This window comes from Lagopus leucura, unplaced genomic scaffold (genome assembly GCF_019238085.1).
Source record: "Lagopus leucura isolate 7727_CA_CO unplaced genomic scaffold, USGS_WTPT01 Super-Scaffold_100159, whole genome shotgun sequence".
NCBI classification, from domain to species: Eukaryota; Metazoa; Chordata; class Aves; order Galliformes; family Phasianidae; genus Lagopus; species Lagopus leucura.
In genome coordinates this window covers 24,776,827-24,791,910 of record NW_024962335.1, presented here as the reverse complement: position 1 = coordinate 24,791,910, position 15,084 = coordinate 24,776,827, and the positions used below count along the sequence as shown (strand labels likewise).

At 39.0% G+C, this 15,084-nt stretch overlaps 1 protein-coding gene across 1 annotated transcript in view; it reads right to left on the bottom strand.

Annotated features, from left to right (window-relative positions):
* The window catches only part of PTPRO (protein tyrosine phosphatase receptor type O), a 156,330-nt gene that overhangs the window by 65,670 nt on the left and 75,576 nt on the right, over positions 1 to 15,084 (bottom strand). The window contains 1 exon segment of the mRNA XM_042890023.1: positions 618 to 891. Coding sequence (XP_042745957.1) covers positions 618 to 891 — 274 coding nt within the window.

The window sequence follows — 15,084 nt, the reverse complement described above, 5'->3', positions numbered from 1 at the left end:
ACAGAGAAAACCAAATCATGCCTCTCCCCGAGATCACCTTGTGGTAGTAAGAAGCAGATGATGGTGAATATGGACTCCAGCACATGGAAATCTTCAGCTGTAGTGGCAGAAACATATGCTCTTGGTAATTAGTGTCTGCTTTACAGATTTAGTACTGCTTCAATACATCAGCAAGCCAAGAACATTGTCATGGCACCTGAAGTAAGATATACCTCACCATACAACAGGAATGTTTACACTGAAACATGAGTCAACACTTTTTGTACTTTCCATTAGATTTTCAGAATTCCTTTATCACAGGCTAGGATGACAACCTCGGGAAGAGCTTCATACATTCCCCTTATTCCAGTATTTTAAACCTCTCCATTTAATGATTAGGGAAGGCCACCTGGGGAAACCCCACAAGCTGTCACCTTCTTCCTGCCCAGACCTTGTGAATTTTCCTTCCAGCCTTCTCAACATATTTTCTTTATTGTTCTCACACAGGAATTCATCCCAAACATAACGAGGACTTAATAAATAATAATAATTAAAAAAGCAAACTTCTGAAGGAAAAAAAAACCACAAATACACACAAGGAGAAGAAACAAAAGAACAGAGAATAAGATGTTACTTACTGGTTAACACAGTGATTGATCTTGCTGACTTGGAAACCATATTTGAGTTCACTACCAAGAGAGTTACTATGTAATACAGGCCATGGTATTTGGCATTAAAAATCACAGGGGCAGGTAAAGTGCTATTGAATTCTTCAAACTGGAAAAAGTAGTTCTTGGATTCTCCAGCTATCTTCACAACATATACAGAGGATGAGCTCACCACATCAGATGCTTCCAGGGAGACAATGATACAATTGTCTTCTCGGACAGTAACTTGGAAAGGTTCTGCATTCTAGAAGAAAAAAAAAAAAAAAAAGAAAAAAATTTGTTGAAGTAAAACTTATTATTTAATAAACCTTAAAGCCACTTGTACCCATTTCCTTTGATATTCATAACATGTTTGTGCTATCTTTGTGATGAAGTAACATTTCTTATTCTACAAGACAGTTAACATCAAATTCTAGTGTTGGTTTTGTTTTGCTTTTTTTTTTTCCATAATACATTTTTAAAAGCCCAAAACTAAAGAATCATTTTTAGCACAGACTAAGCATTTCCAAATATCCTTTTCCAGCAAGTACCATGTAATGAGCAGTTCTCAGCTCTATGTCCATGGCTTTGGTTGGTATTATTCATTTCCTCATTTTCACTATTTCTTTTTTTAGTAGTAGTGAAAAGGGAACAATTTAACTTTTTCATACATCATGAGCATATTAAACCATTGCCAGCTGAAAACACTTTCCTTTCGATTAATTTCAAACCAGCTGTCAGCAAGAAGTACTTGATCTCTACAGGAATTTCAAAACAGATTCACAGCAATTAAGGAGAAGAAACAGTTCAAGCTCATATCAGAGTTGTCTTTTTGTTTTTTTAGGACATACTGGTGTTTAGAATCTTTTTCCTTTTTACCCTCCAATAAAAACTGCAATATATTTTCAATTCTCAGCTTCACAGTATCTTTTCCTCCTACAGTCCAAGAGCTCTGTTTGGAGGGCAGGATGGGCCCATGACTAGTTTGCAGTTTATTCAATCAATCACATTGTTCTTGTACCAGAGACAGACACCTCATTCAGAAGCTAGCACCTTGTCTCCCTCAAATTTTGTATAGTGAAGGTTTCTCCATAAGAATAATGCTTTTTTAAATTTATGTTGTGGCAGACAAGCTCCCTATCTGGAATTCACACATACAATATTGCCAGCTCCTGGCATTTATTTAAATAAATAAATACATACATAAATTCTGTTCTAGGATTATAGGTTTGAGAAGAAAGGGCCTAAGCAAATCCATTCATCTGGCCCAACATGAGAACAAGGTAATAAGCACAGAGTAAATTCAGCTCAAATAGAGATAAACAGACTAATAGATTCAAGACTGAGAACTGGGGTAAGCCCAGGTATGCATACAGACTGGGAGAAGAACTTATTGAGAGCAGCCCTGTGGAGAAGGAACTGGGGGTTCTGGAAGATGGGAAGCTCAGAACAAGCCAGCAGTGTGCAGCCCAGAAGGTCAGCAGTATCCTGAGCTGCATCAGAAGAGGAGTGGCCAGCAGGGAGAGGAAAGTAATTGTTCCCCTCTACTCTGCCCTTTTGAGAACTCCCTGCAGTACCGCATCCAGGCCTGCCATCTTTCACAGATGGCAAAGCAATTGCTCTAAAAGGCTTACAAAATAGGACCAAAATTATGCCAAAGCTTACATGTGCTTTCCTTAACACTGGCTGAATTCAATAGGCTTACCCTTGAAAAGCTTCAAATACCACATTTAAAGTGTTTGTATTTTGCCTAAACCCTGATTCAGCACTTGGATCTGTAAGTCCTAAATCTTAACTGAGGATTACATTTAGAATAATGAAAAGCAAATAAACAGGTAGTCTTCTTATCCTATTTCCTCCCATTCTCTACAACTGGGGAGATGGAAGGATTGATAGTACATGAAGTTAAATTCAGATGATGACCAGTCATGAATGGTGTTCCCCAGGGGCTGATATTGAAGCCCATTATGTTTAATACTATTGGTATGATCTGGATGAAGGGATTGAATACGCCCTCAGTAAATTTGCAGATGACACTGTGTTGGGAGGAAATGTCTATCTGTCAGAGGGCAGGAAGATACTCCAAAGGGATCTGGACAGGCTGGATTGATTGGCTGAAACCAGTTGCATGAGCTTTAACAAGATCAAGTGCCAGGTCCTGCACTTTGGTCACAACAACCCCATGTATTCCTAAAGTCTTGGGGCGGAGTGGCTGGAAAGCTATACAGAGGAGAAGGATCTGAGAGTGTTAGTTAGTTCTTGGCTGAACATGAGCCAACAGTGTGCTCAGCTGGCCAAGAAGACCAATGGCATCCTATCTTGTATCAGAAATAGTGTTAGCAGTAGGAGCAGGGAGGTGAGGCTGCACTTTGAATGCTGTGTTCAGTTTTGAGCTCCTCACTACAAGAAAGACATGGAGTGTGTCTACAGAAGGGCAGTGAATCTGCTGGAGGATCTGGAGCACAAGTCTTATGGGGAGCAGCTGAGGGAGCTGGAATTTTTTGGTCTGGGAAGGAGTTGCTCAATGGAGACCTTATGGCTCTCTACAACTCCCTGAAAGGAGGTTGTGGTGAGGTGGGAGTTGGCCTCTTTTCCCAGGTAACAGTGAGAGGATGAGAGAATAGGCTGAAATTGTGCCAGGGGAGGTTCAGGCTGGGTATTAGGAAGAATTTCTCCAAGAGAGTGGTGAGGTACTGAAACAGGTTGCCCAGGAAGGTGGTAAAGTCACCATCCCTGGAGGGTGCTCAAGAAATGTGTTGATGTGACATTGAGGGTTGTGGTTATTGGGCACAGTGGTGATAGACTGACAATTGTAATAGAGGATCTTAGTGATCTTTTCCAAACTTAATGATTCTGTGATGCACCCACAGCTTTCAGAGACGTGTGTTGCCAGAGCACAGAAAGCATGGTTTTCTTCCAAGATCAATCAAAGAAAGACAGACCAAATTCAGATGTGATTACTATGTATTTAGGTCGAAGTACACTTGCAGTACTATATGGCTGCTCAGGGCTCCATCCAAGATGGCCTTGAACACCTCCGGGGATGGGACATCCACAGCTTCTCTGAGCAGGCTGTGCCAGTGCCTCATCACCCTCTGAGTAACCTCCAACAACTCCATATCTTACCATATCTTTCCTGGGACCTTACTGGGGGTCCCAGGCCTGCCCCTGGACACAGTACTGCAGATGTGGTCTCACTAGGGCAATCACCTCCCTCGCCCTGCTAGCCATCCATCTTTTTATGCATCTCAGGACACAGTTGAATTCTAAGGGTGTGAGTGCACATTGCTGGCTTATGTTCACTTTTCCATCCACCAATACTCTGAAGTCATTCTCTGTAGGACTCACTCATCCACTCATCCTGTTATAATCTCACAGAAGTCAGTGGGTTTTGAACTTCCATAGACTTGCACTTCAATGCTTCAGTAGAGGAAAGAGAAGAGTTTAATCTCTAAAGAGTCTAGTCTTCCCTTGGCTTTGCTGATGAACTGCATGACACTAACCCGGTTTGCCTAACTTGCCATGCAGAAACACACAAAAGAAACAAAAAATTTTATACATTCCAAAAAAAAGTTCTACGCAAGCTCCTTGTGCTTGGTAGTATTATAAATCATTTGTGATGTTAATCAAGTACAGCTGAAAATTAAGCACATAATTGCAGAGTTATAGACATTTCTAGGATATAATTAGATGCTTTCAGGCTGCTTATATGGATTGTGATTTCATACGTTTGTTCTTCCATGGGTGTTATTTTAACCTACACTGAAGACTGCAAAACTGCACACTTATTTTTCTGCTCACAATGTTTTTTTGAATTCACAGTGAGTTCCACTCAGCAGATGATCTGCTAACCCACTTAAATAGCTCATGTGCAATTAGCATTACATGCCTGTGCTGGCTAAATACATAAAAACCTCACAGATATATGCTATTACTAGCTATGACAATACATGTCTGGGGAAAATAACTTTTTTTTGAGTCCTTTACCACCTGAGTATGTTGGGACAACAAAATGATAGTCTCTCTCCTTTGTGTACCTATCTCGATCTGCATAACTCATACCTCAAGTAGCACTCATTCTGTTCAGTGGTTACACAGCCCTCTTCCACACACCTGTGTGTGCCCAGGATCTTAATTTGCTGCATGCATGGGACACATGGTCGCTAGGAGACCTCTGCTGTAAATTATCCATTGGCTCATAAAGTAATTTTCATCCTTTCATTCCAGCTATGATTTTATAGAAGCAAACAGCAGATAAGGGTTGAATACAAAGATTATTATTACGGTAATTAACATGTCATAAGAGTAGATCACTTATCTCCTTTGAGATATGGATTTCACTTTGGCAGCGTTTTAAAAATAACAGATCATTACAGTAATCTTTTTATTCCTGTAGTACGAGTGAGGGTTACCAGGCAGCACTGTGGTTGTGATCTTGGGAAGAAGGCTAGGAACAAACCTGAGTATTTTTCGTAAGCAGCACTAGAAGTGACAAACATGCCCCACTTAACTAGAATGTAAAGTCAGTGTGTCTTAGGACTGACAGCATCAGTATGGTAAGTACACATTTCATTACTTCTGGTCAGCTACCTCCAGGATTTAATTTGCTGGTGTCACAGCTTGAGCGGCTGCTTCATGCCTGTGGGGAAATTTGGCAGGGCTTGTGCATTCAGAACTGAATGATTAGCTCCAACTTCCTTCCTAGTTTATTATTACAAGCTTGTGCCACGTTAAAGCACTTAGGAAAAAAAGGGGGGGAGGTAAATCCCACAATGCAATGCCTGTTCGCAGTCATTTTCAGGGCAGGGATGAGTCATGCTAGTGGAATTTGTAGCCAATAACCAGGTCCCAATTAAAATGAAAAGGAGGGGAGGTAAGAAGACATACAACATGTCAAATAAACAATTTTCAAAGAGTAATAGGAAAATAAATGGTGTGCAGCAGAGCTCAGAGTCCTCTTTCTAGAAGTACATATCCTCAGTTTATTCCCCCATAACAGTCTAAGCTTTTCATGAGGAAGAGTTGCAAAACAGCTATTATTTTTATGTACTTTAGCTTCTGAATGTCTCTCTGAAATGCATCAGGACTTGATGAGGGGCCAGGACTTGATTATCAAAAGTGCAAGTAGTTAAATGTCCTGCTGACTTCAGGAGGAGCCATGGGTGCTCATCAACTCCAGAAAATTAAGCTTAAAGTACTGGCAAATCCATCGTGTTGTCGAACACTAGGCAAGTAAAACTAAGGCCCCAAACAAACCTGTTTTCTGAGAGCTCTTACAGAGTCATTTGTGAGTATCATGGATTTTTCAAAGTAAGTATCTGAAATCCCGAAGCTGTAATATGTTTTGAATCTATGAGAATTTCTATGGCCAAAAGTATCATTATGCTTATCTACTGTATAACATTGGTCAAAATTGACATAATTGCAAGTGTTGCACGATAGCATTTGCACTATATCCAGATCTCCTGGATAAAATACTGGCTAATTTTTGTGAGTGATTCTCCTGCACTCAGATAGATTTTTTTTCCCACAGCCAACATAGCTAATTTTATTCTAGGTCATGTGATGATTCATTGTAGCCGAGATTTCTTTTATTTAATTGTATGCTCATAAGTGGAACGACCGAGAACCAAGATGATCTTTCCAGACAGACCACTCGTGGATTCGTATAAGATCTGAATTACTTTGGAATGTGCACTGACCAGTGAAGGAGTCTGTACTCCTAACCCAGCACAATTCCTATGTCCTCTCTCACTGGGCATAGTCAGTCCAAGCCTTGATGCAAGAAGAGAACTGAAATAGACTTCAGGATCCTTGCCCACATTATGCTCTTGCAGTGCTACCCTCCATAGAAGGCACATAAGATATTCCATAAACTAAACAGCATTGAAAATCACACATGAAAGTCATGTCATTGTATTTCTGCACCAACCTCCTAGTGTATGCTGCATTAATGTCGTTATCCTCTGATGGTGACAAATGATACTGAACAGCAATTGCAATAAAAATGGTAAACTTTCATTTTATTCAGAAACTGTAATCTTATATCCAACAAATCTGCAATGCACTTGTAGGAAATTTATTGTTTCATTTAAGTTACTGTACAGGGAACAGAGTTAAAATCTGCATATTTAAACTATTTCAGTCATTTGTTCTATTCTGTAAAATATAACTCACTCTATATCTGCAGACTGTGGACGCTACAGACTTGGGAGGGTCCCAGCCACCATCTGGCCTTTTGTAACTATGAAAAAGGAGGGTTCCTGAAGCTTCTTGCTGTTGCAATGACAGACTCTATTTTCAATCAGTTTAGTTATGCTTTGAAGTATGAGCTGAGCTTTCAGGTTCCCACTTTGCTTCTGTCAGCACTGCATCATCTACCTGGCTCATCCCAAAAACACACCTTCCTCAGTTTCCCACCCACATGCTTCATGGGGTAAATATTTGTATTTTCTGCTAAATCTTGCAACATCAAACCTTAGATTGCTCATGTTCAACAAACAATCTCTTTATTTCTGCCTCAAAGATACTCAATAAAATATTTAATGTGACAGAAACTGATAGAGTTTCACAAAAAGATGCAAGCAGTTCCCATAGCTATTATCTGAGAAAGATGCTCTCTGTGCATACATAAGGATTGAGTGCAAACTGCCCCACAGTGAAACTTCTTTGGAGCCATTATCTATCATAATTAGGTCCTGTTGTTTTAATAAAAAAGGAAATGTCATTCTTAAAGCATCTGGGGAAGGAAGTAGTTTCTAAGGTTTTCTCCTAATACAGTGAATCCCAGAGCAGGCACAGATTTCACAACTATTAACTGCAAGAGGAAATGATTTTTTGAAATGGACTTCCCACCAGTGTATTTCAAGAGTATGAAAAAAAATAAATTGGATAAGACTTGGTAAAAATAAGGATATTTATTCCTTGGATTTTTTGCTATTATGTACACTTTTCCACATGTTGTGCAGAGAAGTTCTCTTAACACACTTTAGAATAAATAGTGCATGGAAGAAATGGAAAACCATAACTTCAAGATCCTTCATGCAAAAGAGAAGTATTTTAAGAAATGAAAAGGAGCAGTTCTCAATAATTTATAATGTTTGATTTAGGTTAACACACCATTTTTGGCATTCTGCTCTATAAATAGTGTCCTCAGCACCGTTGTTATTCTCAGTCTTAAAAAGCCAGCAGTAACGCTCTGCTATTCATATTTTATAAATGAGCTTTAACATTTTTTTGTTCAGAGAGAGAGTTTTAAAGGAACCATTATTTTTTCCTGCCTCTGAGAACCAATGAAGAATGCAAGGGCCTTTTTTTTTAGCTAGAATCAATATAGTACATACAGACGACCATGTTTTGTTACCATTCTAAAGTTAACAATAAACTTTAGAGCCACCAAGAGGAAATGTGTCTTGACACTATCAACTACAATAGCATAAAATTAATGATAGAATACTAAATATGTGAAAAAAAATCTTTGCATTCAATAATGATAATACTTTTTCTGTATCACCTTCTTAATGCATCAAATATTCAATAAATTATTTCAAAATATATGCTTCTATCCCATCTTTCCAGCACATGCTAGAGATCACAAAACAGACATAGTGATCCAGAGGATCCAATGTTGACCAAGTTCAAAAACAGGTTAGGATTTCATGGATAGAATTTATCTTTATTCTACCTATTAATTAATATTCTATCTTGACTGCCTGTATTCACCTCAAATATGATCGGAAACCACACTACGGCAGTTACAATAGTTTGATTTCTCTCCATTATTAGTTTCTTTGTAGTACTGCATTTATGTATAAAGAGGACAATTGTCCTGAAGGAAAATGCAAATTTCCTCATCATCTATGCACTGAGACCTTCATGGAGCCTCTGCAATTAAATTTTAGCCATTCCTTGCAGATGTATCCAAACACATATAGATGCCAGATTAACCATATGCTTTAGCTAAAACGCATCTTCTCTCTTGAGCCTCTTTGTAGATAATAGAAAGAAGAAGAAAAAAAAATGGGCACGGGAAATATGTTAGGATGCCCCAGTAATTCCCTTGGCTCTGCCACTCTGGTCTTTGTAATGATCATCTCCAGTCAACATTTATTTTCTGTCTCTGGGTGAACAGTTAAAGCAAATTTGCACCTTCAAAAGCATGAAATTATAAGAACTGTATTTAATCCAGATAGGAGGACAATGTCATGTTAGGTAGCTATTCTGCTAAGTTCTGAAATGGAGATTTCCTTTCTCTTAGAGAGAAAGGAAAAGGAAATATTACCTTTGGGAGTCCACTGAGAAACATGCTCCACATATACAACATCCCAAGAAAGTGCATTCATCAGTAGTGTTTGTGACTTCACGACAAAGTGTCTACAAGTGAAAACATAACCAACTGTAGTTCAGTTTCCTCTCCATCCAATAAGACGGAATATGCCACTTCATGAAAATGATAAATGATGAAGAAATTGATCTACATAGGTCGCTCTGAAAGTAATGTCTCCTATTTATTTCCATGGAAAATACAACAGATACAAAGAGCACAACAACACTATTTGATAGAGGAAATTCTCAGCTACAAAACCTTATTTTTCAGCATAGTCATCACCATTAGCTAAACATTATCAGTAGCAGAGAACAGAAGTCTGCATGCAACACATAAAAATCTGCACCAGTGGAGATGACCCACTACCATTGTCACCACTGCTGAAACACACCACACATCAACCCACTGTGCTCACATTCACTGTTAGGTCTCCACAAAAATACAGCATGCATCGATGAATGTCAGTGAGTGCAATTTTTTCCACATGGAGGAATTTCATGGCACGCCTTTGCTTCATATGCACTATCATGTCAGATGCCATTCTGTCAGACTGCCTCTCTGCTGCCATCTGTCACGCAGCAACAAGATGTAATTATACACTGGTGGGAAGGTTCAACCTTTATGACATGCCACCAACATCCACATCAGACACTGTGGGCCAATATAATGAAATAGGAGGCATTACTTTTGGAGCAGCCCTCACGTCAGATTTTGAAAAGCTGAGATGACAAGAGAGTAACACCTCTTTCCATGGAATAAAATGAACTTTGAGGTAATTTGCACTTCCAAGTGCCCAATGGGAGATAGGAGACACTTTCTAGTTGATGAAGGACAATTTCAGTTCCTAAAATGGCGGACTCACCAGTTCACATAACCAAAGTCTGTAATATAAGCTTCAGAATAACTACTGATGCTTAACTATGAAATTAGAAAGGCACACAGAAAATAGTTGATGTTCAAGAGAACGCAGATTTATGTTGGAACATAAGAAAGCTGTGAACATTATGTGCTCCATCACTTCTGTGCAGCTGAGGCAAACAAAACTGGTGTCAGTTGAACTTTGTCATACATGCTCTGTCAGAGTGTATGACAAAGGAGTAAAGGCTGAGTCTTATGGGTACTATAAAAGTGAAAATGCCTTCATTTTAAATTGATAGGGTATATGTATGCCCTCTATATACACAAGCAAACTAGTTATTAAGATAGCACGAAATGCTTTGCAAAGAGCACAGTTGGAAGAATATTATAGTGTACTTTTATCTGAGAAACTGGAAACCAAAGGCTTTCCTATTAATTTGAAATCAAAAAGCAAATTAGTTGGAAACAGTGGAAGAGAGGAAGACTTCTTGTTCCCCACAGTGCCAGTCTCTAATAAGATAACAGGCTAGACTTTGATGAATAAACTTGTAGATAGGAGAATAGCACCATGATCCTTAACTCCAAGTGATTTTAATGGCAATTTGACACCAAGGTACTCTTCAGTATTTTGAAACACTTGGCTTTTTCAAGAATGTTCTGAGACTACTAGAGAGGTTTGGAGATTTGAAAAGTAGTCATAGAAAAAAATATATCATTTTCTGTTTTGAGTCGGTGTTTCTAGCACTACAATTTATTAAAACATATCAGAGCCAACTTTACTGAATACTCTGGGTTCTTAGTAACCTAGAATATCATTGACTCAGGATGATAGAATCATAGAATCATACTTCTGACTACATAGGAAAAGACCTTCAAGATCATTAAGCTCAACATCCACATGACCTACCAAGTCCCATCACTAAACCATGACCCTCACTCTCTTAAATACCCCCAGGGATGGGACACCACTGCTTCCCTGGGCAGCCCATTCCAATGCTTGACCACCTTATCTGCGACAGTATTCTTCTTGACATCCAAACTAAACCTTCCCTGGTGAAACATGAGGCTGCTGCTGATGCATGTAAACTTCTATAAAAATTTTTTACACTGCAGTACAGGTTGTGAGAAACTGCTTCGAATTTCAGTTAAATGTATTAATGAAAAGTCAATTATTTAGCTGCAGTTCTGCATCTGAACTCTCCTCTTCCTCACTGAAATTAGGAAGCACTCACTCAGCCTCCTCCTAAATTATCAAAAGAACATGAGAAATTCAGAAGCAAATGTGGAGTATGTTTTGTTTCCATCCAAGCTTGTGACTTCAGTGTGGTCTGGAGTTCACTTCAAACAAGCCATGGGCCTACTGATGCTCATTTTTCTCTTATTTTCTGTCTCCAGACCTCCCCAGGAAAATTGCCCAAACAGCCACCACCCTTTCCTTAAAAGTCACAGGAACTATTGCATAGTAAGAAAAACAAAAGAAAAAAAAAAAGAAGAAAGAAAATCTAAATGCAGATCAGTAGTCTTCCTATACTGTGTTCTAAAATACTCACTACCTTTTTGCCCAAAGCTATAACCATGTTGTGAGCTCCCTTCCTCGAAAGACTGCTTATGTTGTTTCCAGATCCAAATGGAACTTTATATTCTGCACTCTGATTACCCTGTAGTGCTCATGTATTCTCTAAATTGGAAGGGCTGATTTGAGATCACCTGCTGAGACTTTTCATGTTATTTATACATAGTTTCTGCAGCTGAATATTTTCTTTCTTGCTAAAGTATTTGCTTTGCAGTTTTATTTTGTTTTTCTCCAAACTACGTTCAGAGACAAGCATCCAGTGCCATTTCCTTGATTACTAGCAGGAGATGAGCTCTGCAATTCTCCATGCAGCACAGGGTCAATTGCAAACCCACACAGAACATTTCAGTTCTTGATACCACCTGATCTTGAATTCATTTCTCATGTGGATACAGGCTCAGATCAGCCATTTGTACTCATCTGATGAATTCCTGTCCATAGAAGAGTTCTCCATCACACTATTGATAAAGACATGCTACTTGGTGGTGATGAATGCTACCAAATCCTCTAAGGCTGCAAAACCTTAGAGCTTGTCTCTTCCACTTTCCCTTGTAGGGATAACTCCAGCAGGATTTATTTGGCTGTAGTGCATCAAGTGCTTAGTATTTGGTACAGTAGCCAAGTGTTGACTAAAAGAAAGTGAATGAGGAGCTAATATAAAGAGAAAATGGGGTCAGCATTCTCAGATGTGGGGCAATGTCCTTCCAGCTGTTACATGTGCTGCTCCACCTGCTCAGAGAAAAAGAATGACTGATGTTACATCTCAGACGGATGACAGTCCAGATTACTGAGTGACATGTAGCTTTCACGACGGATATAAATCTGCTATAGAGTGCTCTCTCTTATGGGGTTAATTGCAAATCCATTTGTGGTAAAGGTATTCAACATCAAAAGCAGAATTGTCTGCAACTGTGCCTACTAGATCAGGAATACAATTATTCCTTCTACTTCTACTCTAATAACAACCACCATATTTATCCTTCAGCAGGATCCACTTGTATACCATCACAAGAACTTGCTTACACATTCCACACGCCTCTTTCTCTATAACTAAAATACTGAGCTTTCTGTTAACTTGATGGTGAGAAGAAATTTTATGCTGAGACTTCTGTACTTGGTGTGGAATTCCTCTGGCTTAAGCTCAACCTAAAAAAATGGGCACCCTATTTAATTCCATTACATAGGCTCCCTCTGTACCCTGTAAGGAGGGATAGATCAGAATGATTTATCTACTAAAGATTAAACTAACTTCCTTCTGCAGATGTTTTTTGCTCTCTGTACTTTTAAATATCAAGAGCCAGATAAGACCAGAAACACCACAGCTGCAACATATTTGTATTGCCACTGTTGTATATTATCTGCTAATCTTTTTTTTTTTTTTTTTTGTCTAAATTCATTCTGTAATGTTTTAATTTTGTTTAGCTCCTCTCTTTTCCAGCAGTACGATAGCCACAACTGAGGAAAGTATATAACTTTAAGAACACAAAAGGTCCTACTCAGCAAAAGACGTAAGCATAATCATAAATCCTTTACTTGGGTGACAGAGGCTGGCTCTGCGAGCAGGAATCAATCAGGAGATCAAGGTCCCTCTTCCTGAGCCGTCAAAGAGCAATGAACCCCTGCAACTTCCTTCTGATTTGTTCTGTGTCTTCTATGATGCTGCTACAAAGTCATTCAAATGATAATGAAAATATTGACTAATTCTGTGATGCTGAGATGTCTGGTTGTGCCAGTTTGGTATTCTCTTCATAGAAATGATTATTTTTCACTGTTATTGGGTCATTTTTACTCTTGGCAGTCATTCAGTGATCAGGGATACAGGCAAACCCTTATATTACATTCATCAGCTTGGTATCTTAGGCTGAGGTAGCTCAGCAGCAATAGTATGGAGAGCATAAAGATTAAATGTCTAGCTGGTTTGGCAGATAAAAGCCCTTTGAATGCAGAATTTAGAAAATTAAACTTTGGTCATTACCTTTCTTTTATATATTTCTCTTTTAATACCTGACAGAAATTTGTTCCATGCATGACAATGGCAAGCCAGGCAAGATAAGGCTTAATACGTTGAAAGATGAAAGACAGCTGAGAAAAGTGTGCATGCAGTCTTCAATGGGAACTCTGTTCCCTAAAGTAGAATGGATCGTAACATGAAAATATGTAATTTTAGGACGTTATTGCTTCATTTTAACTCATGATGTTAAAGCTTTATTGTCTCTTCTCAAAGGGATGATTTTATAATGACCATGACCTTAAATGAGTCACGTGACATTTCCCAGACATACACAACAGTAAATATTTACTGAGCTTTATTTCATAGGCATTAATTCAATGGTAATATAAAAAGCTTTCAGTTCACTAGACAATGCAACATAAAATACCACTGTGATATATAAAAATATGAACAGTTTAAAAGTGATACTTATTTTCTTTCCTGGTTAACTTCTAGGTATGAGTTCAACATATATTCTTTTAGGTTACTGTTTGCTTCTTATTTTTGTCATCACTGAAAGGGAAGGATGAAGATGATGATATGGAGTTTATTTATGTTTCTGTAATTCACAGCAAGTGGTGCCTTTATGAAGAAGTACTGGTCAGTTTGTATTACACTGATCCAGTCAAGATGTCCAGCAGACATTTTTTATTCTCAGCATGGTCATCTATCAGTAACAGCAATGAAAATTATACAAATCTCTCTTACCTCATCAATTTCTGTACTCAAAATAATACATATATTGTTTAGGCTCTCCCCAGCACTTTGATCAAATCAATACATTTTCTCATGATCCTCCCACCAGTACGTCTGCCTGTACTTCAGAGTACCAAAACTCAGATTATTCTTTTACGTACATGATCATGTAAAGTCACTAAGATCAGTTTTGTAAATATATTTAGCTGTCCTTCAATACCACTAAGTAACCACTAGTTTTTTTAATCTGAGCTGTACAACAAGATATTCTTTAGAAAAGTCAAGTATGCACCCTTAAATCTCTCAGCTTCCATGCATGGTCCCCTACGTACAGCCTATCCAACAGAAAGATACAAGAATGTGCACAAGAATGTGCAACACAGTCCCCATGGCAATGAAAGTTGTTAGGTAACCAAGACAAATGAGTGGTTTTTATTACTTACCTACAGCTTTTCAAAAATTTAAATACCCTCTTGACTTACTCACCATCGGGCAAACAGGCTGCCCAGAGAGGTTGCGGAGGTGTTCAAGGCCAGGTTGGATGGGGCCCTGGGCAGCCTCGTCATATTAAATGGGGAGGTTGGTGGCCCTGCATGTAGTGGGGAAGGTTGGAGCTTCACACAACCTTGAGGTCCCTTCCAACCCAGGCCATTCTGTGATTCTGTCCTCTGTGGAATATTTTAGTCTTCACTAAAATGTGCCCATACAGAAATGGGTTCTCTATACTTTCAACATCAGACTATGTTTGCGTTTCTCAGTTTAGGCATATTCCCAGTGAAATTTTAGCCTTCTTATTTCAGTGACAGGAGAGTCAATGAACAGAAGTTTGCTGCTGCCAAAAGTGTTCTGCATCATGGATTTAAAGTAGCAGAGAACTCAGAAGGTTGAGAGTTTTCTTTCATTTGGTTGTCCTGTCTGTTCCCTCCCTCCCTCCCTCCCTCCCTCCCTCCCTCCCGACCAACGTCGTGTGGCTCTCGGCGCGGGGGGCGCCCGGGCCGGGGGGGGGGCGGGGGGG